This window comes from Octodon degus, unplaced genomic scaffold (assembly GCF_000260255.1).
Source record: "Octodon degus isolate 3935 unplaced genomic scaffold, OctDeg1.0 scaffold00030, whole genome shotgun sequence".
Lineage (NCBI taxonomy): Eukaryota > Metazoa > Chordata > Mammalia > Rodentia > Octodontidae > Octodon > Octodon degus.
Window position 1 is genome coordinate 9,067,763 of NW_004524606.1, and position 16,236 is coordinate 9,083,998.

General features: G+C 37.9%; 1 protein-coding gene across 12 annotated transcripts in view; it reads right to left on the bottom strand.

The window, feature by feature from the left end:
• The window catches only part of Foxp1 (forkhead box P1), a 588,512-nt gene that overhangs the window by 43,989 nt on the left and 528,287 nt on the right, over positions 1–16,236 (bottom strand). For all 12 annotated transcript variants that reach the window (XM_023713297.1, XM_004629500.3, XM_023713292.1 and 9 more), the window contains one exon: positions 7,917–8,021. In XM_023713297.1, the coding sequence (XP_023569065.1) occupies positions 7,917–8,021 (105 nt within the window). The remainder of the gene's footprint in view (positions 1–7,916; positions 8,022–16,236) is intronic.

The window sequence follows — 16,236 nt, forward strand, 5'->3', positions numbered from 1 at the left end:
GGCTGAACAGGAACTGGAGTTGAAATCTGAAGCAAGGAAATTCTTCTGCCAGGTACTGATGGACATTTCTCTGTTTCTCTTGGCACTGTGAAATATTTTAGGTCACTGGGTTCTGAAGGAGAGGCCAAATGCAAATCTCACTGGTACAGAAACTTCGAAAATGACAACTAACTAAATCTATCAATTTGAATAAAATAATAATAATAAAAAATGTAATGATACTTCACTCAAGAGTCACAGCCTTTTATGAGACCTGTTGCCAATATTAGTGTCTTGAAATGATCTCATCTTTCATCCTGGCTAAATTCCAACACACAATTTCATTAACCCAGGTACTGCAGGTGATAAAACTCATTTTTCCCTAAAGAGACAGCTAAAAAGTACCAGTTATACATTTATGAAGTACCAGCAATCAAAATTATGGATTTTCTAAAAGGTTTTTAACTACTTTTATTGAAAGGAAAATCGCTGTCTCAGACTTTTGTGACACTATTGCTAATAATAAATTTTATCATTTAGACATGGCCATAATATGGTAGACAGTGTCAATAAAAGTATGAAGCAAGGATGATCCCTGTCTTTTAAGTAATGCCTTCTAATTACACACTGGAAATGATCATGTGAAATACCTATGCTAACTAATGGTTCTTTGGAGAGAAGAACACAACAACTTATCTGCAGTGAAATGCACATATTATATGCATATTTGCAGCTATATGTAGAATTACAGCAGTAGACATTCAAAAATATTTCTAATGCTTTCAAGATTACAAGAAAATTTAAATTTCATTTGCATTTCTAACTAAAATCTGTTTGTTGAAAAAAAAAAGATGTTCAAATGTTATTTGCTTTTTTTTTTTTTTAGCAAAGTAGTGGCACTGGGCCTGTTATCCTTGGCAAACTTGTCTAAACTTTTCTAATATTTTATGTATCACTAGAGGGCACTGTGGTATTTAGGCACTTTGACCTCTTCAAGTACCAGGGAAGGTCTTGAACTCCTGAGCAACATCAGGTCAGAAAGGTTAAAGAAAAAACGTTGAAGGGGGACATTTTTTCTTCATGGCAACATCCAATTTTTATACTTCTAAAATTATTGAAATATATAAAAGTACAAAAGTTAATTTCATAAGAATAATAAGAATAAGAATGAGAATTTCATAAGAAACTGTGCATCAGGCAGTTTTCAAAGACTTGTCACCTCAGATCTGATAGGGAAAAATGCATCCCCCATAATCTTGAGATTTAAATTCTGAGGTGGGGACTCGCTTTGCATACATCCACAGTTCCAGCCAGATTTTCCCTCTAGGAGTGCTCCAGGTTCTGCACTAACTAGGGGTAATTTCACTTCCCATATGCAAGCCAGCGAGCAAGGGCCACAAATGGGTTTGAAACAATTTATGGTATCCGGCTCCCTGGACATGTATCAGCATATACCTGGTTTCTTTACCATACGCTTTGTTTTTCCAAAACCACAAACATAGCTGCTAGAATTTCATGTGGAAGTGCTTAGGGGCTGAAAGTTAGCACCTTTGTGATCCACACAGCCTCACAGTGGCTGTTAAACAAAAGCCTCTTTGTCGGGGCTTTCTCGAAATGTTTTCTTAACATGTTCCAAGTCGTTTTAGGCAGGGAACTAAAGTAAACAAGATGTTACCATGATAAAAACACTTGTGAAAACATTACAGGGCACACTTCGTAGTTTCTTTTACATAAAGCTCTTCACAGTTTTGAAAAGTAAAATTCACAGAAGAAAAAAATTTAAAAGTGAATTTCCAGTGAATGCCTTCTACATCTACAGCCCTTGACCTCTGAGAAAGGGTCAAAGTTCCATTGCTGGGCATTTTCTTAGAACGTTTTTCTGTGTGTCTTCTATTATTATACATAGAAAATTTATTTTGGCTTTCATGAATTACATACATCTGACTAACATGCAAAGGAATTCTTGTTCAGTTTGGTTTTGCTTTGCATGGGCTTTTCTCTGTGAGAAGTAACTAAAGGGGGGGGGAACCTCTTCAAATGGAATACTAAGCAAGGGTACAAATTACACTTTTATTGGATGTTATACAAGTTACCACCTGAGAGAAAACCTAGGAGCCTGAGATGCAGCTCAGCAACAGAGTGCTTGCACACCAGGCATGAGGCCTGGGGCTCAATCCATAACACAGCAAACAGAACAAGAGAAGAAGAAAAAAAATAAGGGAGAAGGAGATATTTTCCCAAGCACAGAAGAGTCCCTGGTATGCCCTAAACCATACACTTGTGTGACTTCATATTCACATGGTCAAAACTTCACATTTAAATCCACCTTGCCAAAGCATACTAGCACGGGAAGAACTACACATTATAAATCTATGTTATTATTGGTAAAGATTATCTCTTCAAACTTGTTTTAAAGGGAAAAACACTGACTCAATTAGGGAGAGGATGGAGTAACTCCAAGGCGCTTCACCTCTGGGGATGATACTGGGCTTGTTTTTGTTTTCCTGCTATCGGAGGATTCCAAGCAATACAGGGCTCGGGGTTTCATTGGGTTTCATTAGTTAGCACGAGCACCTGCCGGTATCAGTTAGAGCTAACAAACACAGCAGTCACACGATAACTCATGGGTGATGGATTTAAAAAAACAACAACAACAACAAAAAAAAAAAACAAGAAAGGAAACTCAAACACTAAAACTGCAACTTGTTTTAAGAAGAAACAGGGATATAAACACCTACAATAGCCTGGTTTATCTGCTGACTCTGATAAAGCCTCTCTGCTGGCTGAGGGAAAGACAACACATGGTTATTTGTACAGTGTTTATCTCAGAAATCAAGGGCCCTGTGGTAGAGCACACCTTGGGAACAAACGCTGCAGCACAATCACAGTGAAGTGTCAAATCTTTGGTTTTCATGTACCAGCAGTTATGATATTTCTTTATCAGTTGGGAAAAGAAAATGTGCCTCGTTGTTAGACCTGCAAGTTCCCCTCCTTTTCTTCAACCCCTCTTTGTTAACAGTGGCACTTTACTGTCAGGTGGGCGTTTTTTCCTAAATAACTAATCTCAGCCCTTGTGACAGTTATATCTTAGTACTGGAGCCATAAAAGACCAGAAACAGTTACCAAGTTAAGTCACTTTCCCTTCTGCCACAGAACCCAAAAACACAAGTGGAAGAACCTGAGGCCAAGGAAGCACTAAGACCCCATGGCTGGTGAATGAAACGATGAGGTAAGATCTGCATGTGTGTTCCCCTAAAAGGAGTAAACTCAAGGGCTCCATCAAATACCATAGCCCAAGACAACACTGCCCAAAGACTGCCAGAAACATTTTCAGCTAAAAACAGAGCATGACAGTAACAATGTGAACCTAGGTTAGAGGTCAGCAAACTGTCGTCCATGGGACACAGCCACGTGCCCACGTCAAGGAGTGTATAAAGCTGCTCTGGAGTTACAGAAGCAGAGGAGAGTGGCTGGGACAGACACTATATCCTGAAAAATTTACTATTTGCTTATGGGGGGAAAGTGCCATTCCCTGCTCCAAGGGCTTTCACTGTGTGGGCCACAGTGTGGGAAACTTAGGATGAAAACAGTTATGTTGGAAAACAGTCTCTTGTCACATCAATCTGTTTAGTAGGAAACTCCTCTCTGCATCAGAAATTTTTGGAGATTTAATATTACTGCTCCCTTTAAAAAAATATACTTAGGGATGGAAGAGCAGCTCAGTGGTAGAGTACTGTCTAGTATGCATGAGGTCCTGGCTTCATCTTGCAGTACCATGAAAAGAAACAAACAAAGAAAACTTAGGTAAGTGTTAATATTTTTATAGTGTCCACTATAGGTTCAGCAGGTTATATGACATACCTTTTAACAATCTATTCATGTCCTAAATTATATGTGCTGACACTGAAGCTCAGAGAAGCTACACAACTAGCTCAAAGAACACTTTAACAGTAGTAAGTTGCTTCACTCCTCAATCTGCCTTTTTCCAAAACTTATTTTTATATACACTATCTTAAATAGAAGGCAAATGAATAGTGAAAAGTGGTCAGTACAGTAATACAGCAATTAGGAACAAGTTCTCTGAAACTAGACTCTGAAAGTAGAGTTTAGACAGTAACTCTACCATTTACTATCACTTAACCTATCTGTGCCATAGTTTTCTTAACTGTTTGTAGGTAAAAAAACAAAAACAAAACAAAACAAAACAGTAATGGCACCACAGTAAGGTTACTATCAGAATGAAATAATTTAATATATATGAGAAACTTGAAACTGTGCCTGTTTCATTGTTCAATGTCTCTTAGTTATGAACTATTACCAGAGTAAAGTAAAATCAGGAAATTGGAAGACAGGTGAAAAAATCTATGAGACAAAATTTCAAAGCAATGTTTCAGTTAAGAAAGAATCCAAGCACAATGAGCCATTCCTGTAATTGCTTCTAGGCTGGATGATGAAGCACACATAAGTAATCTGAAGACTCTGGGAAGATGAGGCAGGAGAATAATAAACTCAAGCCCAACCCGGACAATTTAGGAAGTTAAGGGGATTCTGTCTCATAATAATAAAAAAGGGATAGGGATGTAGCTCAGTGGCCTGGAGTTCAGTCCCCAGAACTGGGATGAATGAACGAATGAGTAACATTTACATGCATGATATAACTGAAAGTAGACCCTGGAAAAAGATGCTTTTGGAAACTACCAACTCAGCAATTCAAGAAGAAATAATGATAGCTCTATGATAACAATGATCCCATGATATTATTCAAAAAAGCTGTGTGGTTAATAGTGTATTAGAACCGCAAGAAATTCAGTAGCTTCTTTCAATCCAAGACTGGAAAAAATAAGTTGGCTTCAAGAAAGCCAGTTTAATGACCCTTTAGGACCAAGTAGACATGTGGGAAAGGTGAATCTATGAGATGACTTATTTTCCAATGTATTATCTCCTGATATGTAGAGACTACTCTGAATTTCTAAGCTTTAAAAATTACGCTATAGAGGAAAAATGAGAACCTGAATTGGTTATAGATTATCAATGTGGAACTCAGGAAAGCACCCAAGAAAATACTGACTTGTACAGAATTATACACACACACACACACACACACACACACACACACACACACAAACAGCATTTGCTCTCCCTTTTGTGCTTAGAATACTCATGTTTACTTTCTGGAATGAAGCCTCTCGACCTAAGTATGTTTCTGTTGGTCGAGCAGTTCACTCTGCTCTGGGGGTAGGCATGTGATGCAAACCTGACAATGTCACCATGTGTGGACTGAAACTAGAATACATAATGCAATCTTAGCCAGTTACACTCTGCTGATGGCACTTTTTGGAAATACAAGAAAGACATACACTGTGGAACCCAAGCATGTACATTTGAACTCCTCAGTGTCACTTCAAAGTATCCAAGAAAGATGAGAACACAAGACAGAAGGGACAATCACTTCTCTAAAAACTTTATATATCTAGATCCACTTAGGTCTGAAGCTAACTTTACCACTGCACTTCTTTGTTTACAGAAGCTAATAAACATCTTTTTTTTGTTTGCTTAAGCCAATTCATGATAGATTTCTACACCTTGCAAACAAACTTCCAAATAATATCTTCAGAAGAATAAGTGCTACAAAATAGCCGAGCTTTCATTCTGCCAGTTGACAGTGGGCATTCCAATTTCACTGAGTGAACAGGAACTAAGAGCTTCTCATGCCATGTATAAAACCACAGTAAATAACTCAAAGGTGGTTTCCAATATAGGAGCCAGACCTGTAATGTTGTAAGAACAGAACAGGCCAGACTGGGGTCATCTTTCAGGAGTACGGAATGAACTCGGCCTGGAGCATTCTAGGCACATGTTCTATTACTGAACTGTATCCCTAGCCTTTTGAAAATTTTATTCTGAAACATGGTCTCACTAAGTGTCCAAGATGGCCTCAAACTTGCAATCCTCCTCCTGGGCCTAAGGATTATAGGTATGAGTTACCACACCAGGCAATAGGCTTTTTTTAGAATAATCAAAGCCAGGCTCTGATTGTAATGATCTTTTGATTATTTTTTTACTACTCCAATAACTGAAATTATTTTTTCCCTTTCTAGAGCTGAAATAGCTCTATATGTATGTATGTACTTATCTAACCCTTTTTAGATCTGGAAATCAATCAATCAATCAATCAATCAATCAATGTAATCTCTTGTCTTCAGAACTATTACAGTAGAAACAGTTTTCTCATAACTGAAAGTCTTAAATGGTCACACTTGGATACTGTCTTTCCTTTTCTGATTCCTCCTCCTCTCTCTCTCTCTCTCTCTCTCTCTCTCTCTCTCTCTCTCTCTCTCTCTCTCTGGTGGAACTGGGAATTGAACTCAGGCCCTTGCACTTGCCAGGGAAATGTTTATTCCACTGAGCCATCACCCCAGCCCCTTCCTTTTCCGATTCTTAAATGGATGCATGTCGTGCAGAGCACTGACAGCAATTCATACTTATAGAGGCTTTATAAAAATATTTACAAATGCTTGCCAGCTTCAATACAGATAAATCAGTAAGATGTTTCCCTAGCATTGGTGCAGAAGAACTCAAAAATTAAGAGTTTTTGCTGAATTTTTTTTCTCATTACATAAATATAATTTAGACAAAGACTCTGTAATGAGTGACTCATACAGAAAACAAAGAACAACATTAATCTGAATGCTAAAGATCACTGCTGACTTTAAAATAAAGCATCTCAGCTCCTATTTTTGTTGGTACTGTATTTAAAAGCAATTTTGGACATTTCCTTCACAGAATCTTAGTTCTTAAAATTTTCAATGACCACAGAATGCTCCTGGAATGCAGTATTAAAAAAAGGAAACTACAAAATAGATTCATAAGCTTCTGGGCATCAATCAAAAACCTATATTCACAAAAACTACTTGCAGATAACATTAGCTATACCTCTAAGGGTAACTCTATTACTGTATTTGTATGCAGGTGCATAAAGTTAGATATTGAGATTATTCTAACTACAAAAGGAGAACTGCACGTAAATCAGCCACCAGTTTCTCTGGAGCTAAATAAAATGAGAAAGCAAGCTTCAGAGAAAGGATCCCCACCAACAATTTTGTAAACTATCATGCATGCAGAGATGTGGAAGCTATACACATGCACATGATTATGTAAGAGGTATCACATGTAGTATATTCCATCCATAGGTCAATGATTCAGTACTTTAAATACATGTATGTGGTATTGAAAATGCAAGGTAGTTCTGTCTAAAGTTTTTAATCTGCAGGTTGACGCAGGTAATAGGAACATTAAGATGCAATTTTAGAGTGCACTTCAGTTACGAGAAGATCATCATATCATCTATCACTTAGACTTTCATCACGGTGATAGGTTCAAAGGGAATAACTGAAGACTGACTTTAACTGTAGAAATAAAGCTTCCTACATTCTCCTTATAAGGACAAGGATCTAAATACAAGTCAACACCAGTAGAGAATGATAAAAATGTAGCTAATAGCTTTTTCTCAGCATCCTTTTCTTGGGTTTACAACAAAGGGGCTCCACCACTGAGCTGCAACTAACCAGTAACTGATGCCAATTTTATGGTTAGCAGTAATGTGTATATCATTTACTTAATGTACATGGACATGAATAAAAGCAAAAACTAAATTATTTTAAATTGCTCCTTCATCACTGTCACTCCAGAAAGTAGATCCACATGGGTTTTTACTAACATTCTTACTGCCTTCAGGTGTAAGTCTCTTTTCCTTTAAAGTACAGCCTTTGACAGAATTTGGAAGAATTCATGTAATAGTGTGCAGGGAGTGTGACTCAGAGGCCATGCTCAAAAGGCTGGTGTGAAACACTGCACCGGAAATGCATTCAGTGAGCACAATCATGGGTAGCATAAGGTGAAGGCTATGTAAAAGAGATGACAAATCAAACACTTCTTACTTTAGAAATGATGGGAAATCTTCACATACTGCCTCGCAGCCTGGCCACTTGCACACACCATGTCCATAGAGAGGATGGCTGTGGGGGTGTTCCTCGTGGGACATACTGCAAAGAAAAACACAAAGACAGGCAATCAGTGAGCTTCCAAGAGCCGTTCCACTACACGGGACAAAAATGCAAGAGCAGCCCTCAGGCCCACTTGCAGAAAGGACAAATCTCTCATTGCCATTTCCTGTGGAATTTACTAATTAATTTGCATTATTTTTGAAAGCAAGAGCTAAATAGTAAGAGCTAGAACATTATGTTCTCAACACACTTAGGTACAATTACTTAAATATTAGAAGTGTACCTCTATGTATGAAAGTATTTGACAGTTTTTTGTTCCAGGCAAGGCTCTGTACTCAGCATAGAATTCCTTAAAAAGATACAACTTATTTAATCTACGTAATAAAGATTATAAAATCTCTATATGATTTTGGAATTCTTTTGCCATGTTTTCTACCATAATATGATACATATTTTTCCTTTCATTCCCTGAAACTGCTTGCACATAACTGTATCTTTTTCACAACTGTATCCAGCCAAGTGCAGTAAATAGTAATTTAGAATAGCAAAAAAAAAAAAAAAAAAAAAAAATTAGCAAGATATATCCAAACAGATTATTAACTTAAAGCTAACAGTGGCAGGAATGTTACATTCCTACAATCACCCAAGAAAAGTGAGAGAAAACTTGCTGTGGACAGGAAGGGGTTAATGCATCAATGGGGTTCCAATCAATACAGTAATGATTTGGTCACACAGATCCAAGTCATGGGATGCTTTGATCTGCACCACGTGGTGCCTGGGGAAGAGGCTCTGTTGCACTCCATGAGGAACCGTCTTCTCAAATATTTTGTCTGAGGTCTCTGGGTCCAGACTTCTTTCAGACAAATTATTTTTGCAGCCATTTCAATAGCCTTAGATTCTACCGAACAGAAATATAAAACTAACACGGGGACTGGTGCTTCGTGCTCAAGCATGTTCCCGCCACAGGGAGAGCTATTTTCAGTGCCTCTGATGTTTCTGCCTGACTTCGAACTTCAGACGAAGTGATGAACACGCGCACGCGCGCGCACACACACACACACACACACACACACTCACATACCCTACCTGTATTTTATATTACCATCAGGCTGGGCATTCATATGTTTTATTAATTCACATTCTTAGAGCATATGTACACAAATACTTGTCCCTGAGTTGTAACATAACTAATCCATAGTGCGTACATTAGGAACACTTAAACTAAGGAGCATTTACAGGAAACACATACACACAGAATTACACCATATCAAAAACAATTAGATACCCCTATGGCATTCAAATGATTTTGCTGGAAATTTAATATAATTTGAAAATAATGATGAGATATTTTGCCTCAATAAAGAAATACTGTATGGGAACTCAGAGCACAATGAAATAAAACAGGAACATAATTTGTAGAAGTATTAAAAGATGCCTCGCTTGCAAGAAAAAAATAAAAGTAGTAACTAAAGGTAGCAACAGTGAGACTTTACTGCCCAGTGGTAAGAAAATATTCTCCAGTAAATGAAAATGTAAAATTCCACTGAACAGAAGGAAAGAAATACTACGTATTCATGTTCATCTTCAGGCTTGTGAATGAATAAAGCAGATGTGATGTAGAAATACAATTATAAAAACTACTGATAGTATTAGAAAAGACAGATACTTTTAACAGTCCTAGAATTCTCACCCATTCTGGGAGGTGAGAAAAATCTTTTTTTTTTTTTTTTTTTTAAGATGTATTTCGTACAAGGTCTACAGGGGCTCACTATACAGATTGGACTTCTAGTGATCCTTCCTGTTTTTCAGCTTCCCAAGTGCTGGGATTACAGGGGCGCACCACCATGCTCAGTCTCATTCGCTGTCTGAGGTCACCTCGGGTGGGGCTGGGAGTGCAGGTCTGGAATTGAACCCTAGGCCCCTGTGTCTGCCTAAGAGAAAATCATTGTAAAAAATCTTTGCAAACCTTTCAACTGACAGTTGAAGAAGAAAAAAAACCTTAACCTTAATTATTTTATTTGGTAACTTAAGATTGCTTGAAGTATTCTCATAATAAATATTTTGTTGTAACAGAAAACACTGAAATGGGAAAATTATATATATATATATCACTGTGGACAAATTAATGCATGCAGATTTATTTTATTCTCTTACAATATTTGTAAATAATTCCTTATGTTATCAGTTTGTCTGTTAAAGCCCTACTTAATGATTACTAATAACTCATCATGTTAGCTCTACTTATTTGCCCAAATAAATCTAGTATTCCTCTATTTTTAACATTGCAATTCCTTTCATGTTTCTTGTATACGTAAGTAATGTAAGAAGTAAAACTTACCATGCTAAGCATCCTCTACACAATCACCTGTTTCTAACAGAAGACATACTCAGAGTAATGAATAGTAGATTTCAAATTCACTAGGAATACTGTATCAAGGTGCTGAGAGAAATGCTACTTGCCAAGTGCACTACTAGCTCTTGAGTGAATTTTGTGGTATTCTTCAATTTGGAGACCAGAGCCTCAACTAGCTAGAATACAAAAGTATTACAACTAGTTAACAATTACAAATGATCACTTCAACAATGTTCTTGGGTTAAGCTGGGTATTCAGAAAAGAAGATCTATTCAGTAGAGGAATCTATGACTAGAATTGTAACATACATCATTTAAATCTTTTGCATTCCTCTCTCCTAATGTTGGTTCTCATGAAAAATCCAAGCTCTGAGTAAAAGCTACTCTCCTCTAGTAGTTTAACTTCTAGTTCAAGTTGATGTCATTAAGTGAAGGATAAGGGACAACTCACTTGGACCTTGGAAGACTGACAGTATCCAAAGCCTAAAGATCTACAAACCTCTCACCAAGTATGTATTTATATATCAGATCTCTGGAAATGTCACCACGAAATGATTATATGCTCTTAGTCTTAGAAGTTCACATAATGGTGCCGGTGAGATGGCTCAGTGGTCTAAAGCACCTACTTAGAACAAGCTAAGCTAAGCAAAGCACAGGGACCGCGGTTCAATCCCCCAGCACCACATGCCAGCTAGCCCCGCCCCCTGGTAGGCTGAGCTGGCCACACACAAAATAAATAAATAAATAAATAAATAAATAAATAAGAAGTTCACATAATGGAGCTGGCTACTAAGAAAAGTGATTCCCTGTCCCAACCACTCTACCTGAGATATTACTGAGAATATCTTGGTTTATTAGTCCTGCCGGCACATCCTCTCTCATGGATTATTTTCAACACTGGAAACAAACTACATATACTGTTTTACCTGCATTTCATATTTCTTGTATAACTGTATACTGCTAATATTTGATGGTCCGCAATATAGAACCTGGCTTTGGAAAGAAAGGAAACAGGCTGGTGGTGTGTTTTGGTAAGTATCGTTAGAAAGACAAGGAACTGACAGCTGTCACCTCTGGGGAGGGGTTCTGGAAGGCAGAGATGGCAAACAAATGACTTAACACCTGTAGGACAAGGGTCTACAGGGTCTACAGGGTCTTACTACGTAGATCTGACTCGTAGTGGTCTGCCTGTGTTCAGCCTCCCAACTGCTGGGATCACAGGTGCGTGCCACCATGCCTAGTCTCAATCACTGTCTCTGAGCGCCCTGGGGGCTGGGGCGGGGCCAGTACTACAGGCTTAGGGATTGAACTTGTGGCCCCTGCCTCTGCCTAAGCAGGTACTTTAATCAGTTGAGCTATCTGGCCAGCCCTTTCGACTTTTCTATCTTTGAAGTTTTTATTTTATGTGCTGTAAGAATTTTCTTTGTGTGTGTGTGTGTGTGTGTGTGTGTCTGTGTGTGCAAGGTCTCACTACACAACTCAGACTTATAGTGATCCTCCTGTGTTTTCTGCCTCTCTAGTGCTGGGATTATATGCATGAGCCACCAAGTCCAGCACCATTGCTGGCTCAGCATGCCAGGGGGCAGGACTGGTATGGCATGCAGTGCCAGGGATCGAAGCCTGGCCCCTGTGTTTACCTAAGCAAGCGCTTCATCTACTGAGATATTTTGCTGGCCCTGTAAGAATTTTCTGACAAACAAGTGTTAACTTTCTGCACACTGTGTGTGTGTATAGTAGGAAAAGATGAGGCATGGTGCGGAAACTGACTCTCAGTCTGCCATTGGCCATGACAGTGGCACAGCGAAGTCATGTGCCTCCTGCGCTCGTAACTGAGTCTTGCTTCTGGGCATCCAGTCATGCAGGATGAAGCACCATATAGCACACAGCTACAACTCTAACTGGGAGCTTTTCTGTTTCATCAAAGAAGAGAGTGCAAACTGAGGAAAACAATAGTTTTTTACTTGAATTAACTTAGAACTGCATGAACAGAATAAAGAACAGTGTGCAAATGATGCTCAGGAGAGCCGACAGTAAGATGAAGCTGTATGCCTGATGGTGTAAATGAGTCAGGGATGACTCACTAGTGTGCACCGTAAGACATCCAAAGAACTACAAAGGCCAGTGATGAACAAAGATTTTCTGGCTTTTAAGGGTTTTCGCTGTGCTTGCCCCCAAATTCAACTTTTAAAATTTTAGGCTCAACTATTTGAAAACGTGTTTATTACTATAAACTCCCAACTTGAGTATTTCCAGGGACAGCAACAACTTATTTGTCTCCATAATACCACCTCCCACTAAGGATGGGCTAAATGAATGTTAGGTAGGTTTATGAATGGACAACAGACACATTGTTGTATTTTCAGTTCATGTGGATATACACGTAATTTATGTTTACTTTTTTTCAAAAAAACATTCTTGTACAAAAAGACCAGCATTATGCAAAGCCACAAGAAAAAAACACTGTTAAGACACTTTCTATTACATAATTTTATCCTGAATAAATGAAACACAAAGACATGCATTTGATAAAAGCCAGTTGTTTTAAATGTCTTGATATATAAAAATTAAACACAGTTTTAACATGAGCATAGTGCTAGCATTTCAGATTAGAAAGAATCATCTTGCCATGAAAAGCAAAATTACATATAAATATGTGGTAATTCTTGACATTACATGATACTAATAAATACAATATATATTCAGTAGGATATGATGGTGTTGTTCTCCATGGCATTTTTATAGGATACTTTTGTTCTGCTTAATTCTCTCTATACTGAACTGTCCCAGCCAAAGTCGTCACTTCCACACTGACCATGACCTTAGAGCAAATTTTATATAATGGTTAGTGATTCTCATTGATGCATTCCCTGTTATGTTCCCAAGTTCATTACCTAACGAAAACTTGAAACTGCAATTATTAGAATAACCTGTAAAAAGGACAACCTCTCAATTTTGAATCTGCAGTCTTTAGGTCCTAGGAACTAATTTCTTCTATGGTGACCAAGAGAAAACAATCTTTGAAGGAAATGAGTAGGTCCTTGCTCCATCCCAAGATTATTTCCTGCCAACTTAAAAACCAATTTTCCTTCACCTTCAGGCACATTCTCATGTGTGTCTCCTACTAATTTCTTCTTTTTCCTCTCCAATTTTGACTGTTTTCCTCTTTATATTTCTGACTCATCTGTAGCAAAAGGTTATGTCCCTCCTAACCTACAACCCCCAAATCAACTACATTTTACCTCACTAGCATGGTACTTAATTCATTAAGTTATGGGAGGCTGTTGGTCATTCTCCGATCACTCAGTATTGCGGAGCATATTTTTTATTTAAATACCATTGAATTATACTCCATATATCAGACAGTCCATATGTGACTGTATTATTCAATGACTGTATTATTCGAATACTATTGAGTTGTGTAACTACTGCTACAACAGAACACTTTTATCCCCCCTGAAAAGAAATCCTGAACCCATTAGCAGTTACTTCACATTTCTTGCCAACATCTCGGTCTGACCACTCACTCACTAATCTTTACTCTTTATCTCCAAAGATCAGCCTATTCCTGATCTACACCCTAACGAGAATCAGGCAATACATTTTCTTTTGTGTTGGCTTCTTTCTCTTAATGCAATGTTTTGGAGGTTTATTCATCCACACTGTAGTGTGTGTCAGTACTTTATGGCTGAATAGTATTGCATGATGTATACACAGCACATTTTGTTTATCCCTGCTGATAGACATCCAGATTATGGCCACGTTTGACTTCTGTTAACAGTGTGACTGTGAATGTGTATTCACATGCTTGAGTATGTTTTTTAATTCTTTGGGGAATATTTAGAAGTAGAAATGTTGAACAATTTTGCATTTTTAATTCTGTCTTCAGGATTCCATTTGCTCCACACCCTTGTCTACACTTGTTATCTGCCTTTAATTTAGTCATCCTCAAGGATGGATAGTGGTAGCTTACTGCCCTTTCAATTAGCATTTCCCTAACAATTAACAATGTTAAACACATGTTTTGGTGTCAATTAGACATCTACATATTTTCTTGTGAGAAACATCCTTTCCAAATATTTTGTCTATTTTTTAATTCGGTTATTACAAAGTTGAACATATTCTTAAGTGCTCATCGGCCATTTTTGTATTTTCTTCAGAAAAAATATCCTTTTCAGATATTTTACCTATTTTTTAAGTTAGGTTGTCTTTTTTATTGTTGAATTTCAAGATTAATTATAAATACATATAATTTTGGATATAACTTATCAGATATATACTGCACAAATTCTTCCATTTTATGGATCAGTTTTCACTTTCTTGATGATTTGCTTTGAAGGACAAAAGTTTTTAATTTTGATGAAGTCTAACATCTGATTTTTTTCCTTTGGTTTCTTGTGCTTTTATGTCAGATTTAAAAAAACAATGCCAAAAACAATTCAAATATTCCTACGCTTTCCCATAAGAAATTCATATGTTTATCTCTGCTGTTTAGGTTCTTGATATATACTGGGTTAATTTTGGTATATTATGTCAGGTAAGGATCCAATTTTATTATTTTGAATGTTGTCCTGGATATCACCACTTCATGAAAATACATACTCTATGATTATCTACAGATGATAGACTACTCTATCCCTAATGAACAGTAAGTATGGCAACTTGGTTAAAAATCAGTTTTAACATAACTGCCATGTTGGAACACTTTAAAATCTCATTTTCTCTACATTTCCCCACAACATACTGTTTATCATTCTCAAAAGACTTTATAATTGCATTAAACTATAAAATAACTTTTAAGGTCTTATGGATGAGAGCAGAGATAAATTTTCAGTATAAATAAAGCCTTAGTAGCTAAACTTTTTAAAGAATGAGTGCCAGGGACAAATATTTCCTAAATCCTGTCGATCCTCTGTATGCTGAAGAACCTGAGAATATGTTGTATAGAATTCTCTGCCTAACATAGCAATGTAGTTCAGCTCCTTTCCCATGAAAGGCCACACACTCTTTCTTCCAGGGGGAGAGCAGGGAGCTCAGTGAATGAGGCCCTAGTCCTCAGAGCTTGCTGATGACCAGGAATGCTGCGAGTCATTCAGCTGCTCTGACCTCTACTTCATCTAAAAGCAGAAGGGAACCACACAAGAGCTCCTCCCAGTGGCAACGCCTCCAAGCTTCTGCCAAGGATATGCAGCAGAGATTGGCACAAGTGGCACAGCTGGTTCCTGAAAAGTGAACCTAAGTCAGTGCTTAATGAATATAAGCTGAAGGAATGGATGAGACCTATGCTTTCTAGTAAGGAGAAATGGTGTTCTTCTCTGCTGAGGCTGCTAGTCCCCTCTAACGCATTCTCCACCCAAGGGCAAATGCACCAGAGCATGACTAAACCATCCTACCTCCTTTGACTTTGAAGCTGTGCTGCCTCCCTTTCCTCCAATGAGCACCACCTTCACTCTCACCATTTAGGACTTTCCTCCTGCGAGCCAACATTCAGAGAACTCTGACCCTATGGTAAACACTCAGAAGATACTAAGGATGAAGACTACTGTTGGCCAACCACTTCCACCCTCCTATCGCTCTGTTAGGTTTCCAGATTGCTGGTCTTGAGCCCATGTGTGCATGCTTCTTTACATCCACCCAGTAACACCATAACCACAGAACCCCCCTCCCTTTCAGGTCCCTCACAGCCTCTTGGTTGTGTCTGGACAGAGACAGACTACTCATTCCCAGCCAAAACATTAATTAGAACAGTTGCCTTGGGTTTCCAGAAAGCACTTCTCTTGATGCAAAGTTTCACAACTATTATAGTAATAAAAAGTGTCTTACACTAAACGGTGATCATAACATGGGCAAGTGTCAGTAACAGCCACTATTATTTTAAAACTTTTTCATTTATTCACTTAATTCT